Here is a 6,849-nt window from a genome sequence, read left to right as displayed (position 1 = left end):
CTCCTGCACTCGCTGTGCCCCAAGCCTGAAACAGCGCTTGACCTGACAGAGGGCTGCGCGCCTGCGCACTGGGACGGAGCGCGTGAGCGTTCCTTCCTGGCCCCGCGTTCTTCCCTACCTCGCGCGCTTGCGCGCCGGCTGGGAGGAACTCGGCGTCTCGGCCTCAGCGGGCGGTCGGGCGGACGAGCGCGCGCCCGCGGTGAGGGAGGCGGGCCGCGCGCGCCGGTGGGAAGCGTCCGGCTGCCACAGCGCCAGCTCCATCGTAGTCGCTGCCGCCCGGGTCCCGCTCGCCCCTCCTCCCCGCTCCCCCGCCCGCCGCTGCCCGGGCGCATGCGCCTCCGGAGCGCGAGGGTCGGCTTCGGGTGTGTGGTGGCGGCAGAGCGGAGCTGCGAGGCCCGAGAGTCAGAACCTGGGGGAGAGGGATGGTCTCTGCACGGGGGGGAGCCGGAGGAGCCGCCGCCGCTGCCGACGCCACCGCCGCAGCCGCCGCCGCCGCCGCCGCCTCCTCGGCGCCCGCCTCCCGGCGCTGACGGGCTCGTACGAAGCCGGCGAGGGGGAACCCGCACCAGCGGTCGCCAGCACACCGCCCAGCATGGTCCGGGAAACCAGGCACCTCTGGGTGGGCAACTTACCGGAGAATGTGCGGGAAGAGAAGATCATCGAGCATTTCAAACGGTGAGTGACACGAGGCCCGGGGCCGCGCTCTCTCCTCGGGCACCGCTGCCCACTCCGGCCCGTTGCCGGCCCCTCCCCGTGCGCGGAACTGGTGAGGGGACCCGGGCCAGACCCACGGACCGGTGCGGAGGGCGCGCGGCTGCCTGGCCGCCTCTCTGTCCGCGTCGCGGCGTTGGGCCTCGGCGGAGCGGACTCGGCTCCCACCCTCTCCCTTCCCAATAAGGAGGCGGCTGTCGCTCGGCCTCAGCGAAGCCGGCGCCGGGAGGGTGTTCTCAGGCTGGCCAGCCGACGGTGGGGTCGCGTCCTTGCGCGCCGCTGCCCCGGTTCGGTGCGGCTGTCCCGGCCAACACGCCCGAACCGAGCTGCCCCTGAGCCCCGGGGACCCGAACCCCTACCCCGCCCCGACAACCCCCGGCCCGGCCAACTCCCGAGTCCCGCAGCAGCTCCCGCTCCTCGCCCTGCGGACGCGGGGATATGTCTGACCTAGAGAGGGTTTTGTGCGAAAGGAAAGGTTATACAAACGGAAAAGTCTTGGTAGGTGACATGGGGGCATCTCGGAACTGGAAAGACACTACTGGATTCTAGGGACCTCTCATGAAGGCTCACAGACCTAGAAACTAAATGGACGCAAATGTTTTAGATTCTCCCCACCTTGTTTTTGTGGGGTTGGGCGGAGGATGGTGTCCGAGAATAAGCTGGTGCGTCTGTTTCGGCTCTTTCGCCTTCCTGCTTTCAGCGCTCTGGGGTCCCTGGATGGGGAGCACGGTGGGGACCGAGCGCTCGCAGAGGAGGAGCCGCCTCCTGCAACAGAGCCCCCGCCGCGCCGGCGCTCCGGCCTCGGGGTCTGAACACTGGGCAGCCTTTATAAGGCTGCTCCCCTCCCACCCAGAATTCCTACATCAGTGGTTAAAAAATGCAAGCCTTTTCAGGTTAAATGTAGCTCTTCTAGAAAGCTTTTTCCCAGAGTGTATTTTTTGTTCAGGGGTAGCAGCAGCGGCAGCAGTAGGGGTAGTAAAGGGTAAATGTTCTTGATACATTTTAGTTACTTAGTAGCGTTCAGCATTTGTTTTTATTTTGTGAAATCACTGTCTGCCATCGCTGATGGAGCCTTCGGTGTGAAATAACCGAAAATGACGCTTTACTGAACAGCGATGTAAATCGAGAGGACCGTGGCAGATACGTGATAGTCCTCGGAAATGACTGTTTCTTCCGATATTCAAGACTTCGGAAGGTTTTAAGTTTGGTTTACTTTTAATTCCTCTTACTATCTAGTGAGTGAAGGAAATTATGGAGCGCCCTTATTAGTGAGTCACCATGGGAAAAATAGATTGCGTCGCTCGCTCCTGAGCAGCTTGGATCAGGAAATGGAAGCAGCGGCAGCGGAGCTCCGCTCTTTCAAATGGAGGATCATTGATTCTGTTGGTGGTTGCTGTTACTGGGGTATTAAATCTTCACCGCTGGAACGCGCGTCTGCGCGTGTCCGCGTGTGAAAAGGAGCCTGGAATAGTGAGGCCATTCATAACCCACTAAAGCTGTCCTCGGCGAGACTGGAGGAGGCGCGCTTCCAGGGACTCCCGGTGTTTACTACGTTGTGCTGAGAAACCAGGCAGCGGGAAGGCAGGAGCAAAAACTCGCCTGTGTCCCCTGTGACAAAGGGGAGATCTCGGGCTCGTGGGGAAGCAGATGGGAACTCGCTCCCTGGCGCTGCTCCACCCCTTACCCCATACGGAGGCCCCGTATCTTCAATGTTTTGGTGGAAAAATCATTTAGGCGCAAGATTATTGGAGTGGAAAAGCCACTTAGATGCACTTGCTTTTATCTTCTTGCGGACCTTCTCTGTAGGTCTCCGCCTGGGAAATTCGTAGGCACCGACGTGCAAACACGTGCATTGCAGCATTTGCTTTGCCCCTCAGTATTACGTGGCCAGAAGTGTCATTTCGGCATTATGCAGATTCTAGAAAGAGTGTCTGCCTGTCGCGGGCAGTTTGACTCCCCTGGCGAGATGAGAAGTTCGAGAGGAAAAAGGAAGTCATCCGAGGGAGTCTTGGAAGGTTTTTAAGTAGATGGTGCTGCCGTCCGGCCTGTGTGAATGACTTTCTAAAATGGCGGCCAGGACCCACTTTATGTGGGAATCAGCAGAGCTGATCTCAGAATGCACAGAGGGAGGAGCGGGCGGAGGATGCGAGCTGCCTTGGAAGGCGGCGGTCTGCAGAAACGTTTCAGTGTTAAAGACGGTTTAGCTGGCACATTGCTCAGGACTGCATTTAAAGCAGTGTGTTACCTATTGCAGAGCAAAAGCAGATGCTATTGGTAAAAGCAGATTATCTTAAAACTAAGTAGACCGAGTGTCCCTGACACTCCTTTATATTTTTAAAACGACTTTTGAGAATTTTAAACATGTTTGCTCTTATGTTTGGATAGATAGTGCATTCTTAGTGGGTTTAGAGAGTGTAAAAAGGTTTACAGAAAAATCTTCCCTTTACCCCAACCCTGGGAATTCCAGTTCCCACCCCTCACCCCCTACTCCCCTAACAGGTAATCTCTATGTCTGGCTTCTTGTTTATCCTTAAACGTGTACCAGAAATATTCTTGCTGATCCAGCTGTGGCGCTAAATGGACTTTGTTTGGAGAAATTCAAGGTCTTTTATCCTTATTGTAGAGAACGTTTTGTAAAATGTGACATTGCTATAGGGAGGGAAGCTAAATGTGAATAAGTGAAAGGGATAAAACAGTGGTTGGACCAGAATAGTAGCTTTGCAAGAAAATTGAAGAATATTGACTTCTGATGTCTTCTAGAAATCATAATGAGAAAAACCATGCCTATACCTATACTAAGACTGAGGTTAAAGTACCTACTTTCACTGTTTTCCCTAGCTGATTTCAACATTAACTAATAACTGTTTTACGGGATTAAGTAGTGTACACTGGGAATACATTATATAAAATGTTTCAAAATGAATGTTCTTGTAACGGTGATTAGGCTTGTAGTAAGTGTTTGAATTTTAAAGAATGATTCAAAGAGACAGCTTTGGGAGCAGGGTAGTTGAGAAGCATTTTGGGATGGGGGTCGATCAGAGCCAATTCTTTTATTTATATTTTGATCAGTGTTTGGTAGAAAATAGATTGAAGGAAGCTTGCTGATTTGGCTTTTTTCTCTGTGCCAAAGAAACACCAAACCTTTAGAATGTAATCAGAACATTTTCAAAATTTGGCTTTACTTTCTTGCAATAAGAATAATATAATGTGCTCATTATTTTAACAGCATTCAATATACTGATTGAAAAGAATTAAGTATTTCTGAATCAAATTTTATTTAACAAAGATCCATTGCAGAGACTGTATTTGCACAATAGAGAAAGTCCTTTTCTTTGTATGGTGTGTTAGCTGGATTGAAGGGGGATGGGAGGAGTTATACAACAATTGGTTGCTGTCTTAGTTGTCAGAGGGAGAGGTGTGTGTGCTGAGGCAGCTCCCTGAATTAGAATGAGCCAATGAATAAAACCCTTTAGAAGGAAAAAAACTCTCTATTTTATTTTCAGATTTGAAGTAAATCTCATATACAGGTTCTTCCCGTCCATTCTCAGTTCTAAAGAATAGGTTGAAGATCTTACAGAGGGTGAGCAAGGTAGTAATTCATGTAAAAATTTTTGTCAAAGAATGAAACTCAGTTTTAGCTGGTATGTATGTTACATTACATGAATTTGGATAGCTTTACTTCTGGGACACAATAATAAAGTATTGTGGTAGAGTTTCCTTATCCTCACATACTCTATGACTAGAGATATTTTTAGACTTAAACAAATTTGACTCATCCTAGCCTGCATCACTGCTTTATGGTTTATTCTTTTAGGCTGAGCCGGTTTCTATGAAGAAACACCTCTGTTTCTGAATGTTATAATTTTGAATACCTATTTTTGTGATAGGCTTTTGCACATTAAAACAATGAAGTAAAATACTTTTATACTTATCTTGAAAAATAGCATTAAAAATTAACACAGAATGCTTGAAATTTTGTATTTTATTTCTTGAGTTAGAAATGCCGCTGGCAGATTGGAGGAGAACAGAGGGCTCAGTGCCAAGAAGAAAGAAGGTGTTTGACTTGTGTAGAGGGCACCTTTTTCCAACTACCTTTCTTGTAGACTGATTACTCAGGTGTTGTCTTGTTTGGTATGCTTATGAAGAGATTTCAGGCTTGAATTTGGAGACATTTTTAATCTTGTGAGCACTAATGCTTCAGAAAGACGTACAGATGTTACAGGGATAGTGGTAATTTGAAATTTTTTCCAAATAGTCTTCCAAGTCTCATTTTCCCCTTAGTTTCAAATTTTGCTCAAATTTTTTAAAAAACTGAATTTTTTTTGTGAAAACTAGCATATTCTGATTGGGAACTATATGTTTGTTTTTTTTTGCTTTTTCTTTTAAGAGTCCCTAGTGTTTGAGCTGTATTAAACTAGTCCACAGTATTTAGAGTAAACATTGCAGTCTGAAAATACCTTGAGTGTATATAATCGTTAAAATTGTGCTCCCCAGTGTAATTATTGGATGCTTTGAAATAAATTGTTGTTCATCAACTCTAAATAGACATATATTAGTCTGTTGAACAAGGAGACTAACTAAAGTAACACTTTTCTATATTAAAAACACTTTAATTTTTTCTTTATTATATGCCTTCTATCTGCTTATATTTTGAGTGAAAATAGCATGCTCTGTTGTGGAAATCAATTAGGATGTTTAATCAGCTTATTATAAATTATATAATTTTGTGTGCTGCTAGCTTTTTTTTAGTATGTGGAAGTATGCTTTGCAGTGAGGTGTTCTTGGTGTAATGTTAAAGTATTGAGACAGTCACATTTTTTTCCCCTTACATGTGTCTCTCTCTGCCAAGTTAAAAATTTTAAACATCTTAAAAAAACCCACAGTGGTATGTCTCTATAAAATCCTAACTTAAATTTAGTGAATTCTTGGATTAATTACTTAGGATTTCATTTTGATTATAGGATGAATTGAAATCTAGCATGTTTAAAGATTTTTATTATATGAGAACTGCTCCGTTTCTTACAGTTAAGGAATATTTGTGGAACATTCAAATGGAAAACATTTATTATTACTTTTGTTTTATACTTGGTTCTAGGTTTTTGGTCCAGCATTAAACTTCGGGATTATGTGTATGTCTTTGTATCTTTGTATTAGATGCTGAGTTTCGGTTACATTGACAAATGAAATGAAGATTTTTCTGGTTATATCTTGTATTGATTTTGTTACAGTCTTAATCATGTTTATGCACAGTATATGTACTCTTACATATGATCCATTTATAATTTCTTTGGGCTTCCCTGGTGGTTCAGATGATGAAGAATCTGCCTGCAGTGCAGGAGATCTGGGTTCAATCAAAGGATTGGGAAGATCCCCTGGAGAAGGGAATGGCTACCCTATCCAGTATTTGTGCCTGGAGAATTCCATGGACAGAGGAGCCTGGTGGGCTGTAGTCCATGGGGTTGCAAAGAGTTGGACAGTACTAAGCGACTAACATAGTTTCTTTGATTCTTAAAATAGGCTCAGTGATTTTTCTTTTTTTAACTTTCACCCAATCATTTTATTCCTTTTATTTAAAAACTAAAATATTTGTACTCTGCTTAAAAACATTTTGTATTTTACATTTGACATATAGTGATTTGCATCTTTTGTAAGTCAGTAAATTGGTAGGTATGAATTTTTTTTCAGGCATTACTTTTTTTTAAAGAATAATAGAGCCCACTAAAGAAGTTTGTCAGCTTTTTTTTTTTTTTTTAAGATTTATTTAATTATTTATTGGCTATGGTGGGTCTTCGTTGCTTCAAGCAGGCTTTCTCTAATTGTGTCTAGTTGTGGCAAGTGGGGGCTACTCTTGGCGGTGTGAGGGCTTCTCGTTGCAGTGGCTGCTCTTGTTGAGGAGCACAGGCTCTAAATGTGTGGGCCTCAGTAGTTGCAGTGCATGGGCTTAGTAGCTGTGGCACACAGGCTTAGTTGCTTCATGGCATGTAAGATCTTCCCAGACTAGGGATCAAACCAGTGTCCCTTGTGTTGCAAGGCAGATTCTTAACCACTGGACCACCAGGGAAGCCCTTCAACTATTACTTTTTAAAATTCATGCTTCATGCTGTCTGCATTAAAGGCTCTTTTTTACTCAAGATTTAA

At 45.7% G+C, this 6,849-nt stretch overlaps 1 protein-coding gene across 3 annotated transcripts in view; it reads left to right on the top strand.

Annotated features, from left to right (window-relative positions):
* The first annotated feature begins 260 nt into the window (after positions 1-260).
* The window catches only part of SPEN (spen family transcriptional repressor), a 92,506-nt gene continuing 85,917 nt past the window's right edge, over positions 261-6,849 (top strand). For all 3 annotated transcript variants that reach the window (XM_061383188.1, XM_061383187.1, XM_061383186.1), the window contains exon 1: positions 261-675. In XM_061383188.1, the coding sequence (XP_061239172.1) occupies positions 593-675 (83 nt within the window). In that variant the 5' untranslated portion in view covers positions 261-592. The remainder of the gene's footprint in view (positions 676-6,849) is intronic.

The sequence above is a fragment of the Bos javanicus genome, chromosome 16 (genome assembly GCF_032452875.1).
Source record: "Bos javanicus breed banteng chromosome 16, ARS-OSU_banteng_1.0, whole genome shotgun sequence".
Taxonomy (NCBI): domain Eukaryota; kingdom Metazoa; phylum Chordata; class Mammalia; order Artiodactyla; family Bovidae; genus Bos; species Bos javanicus.
Note: the sequence above shows the minus strand (reverse complement) of the source record. Positions and strands in the feature narration are given on the sequence as shown.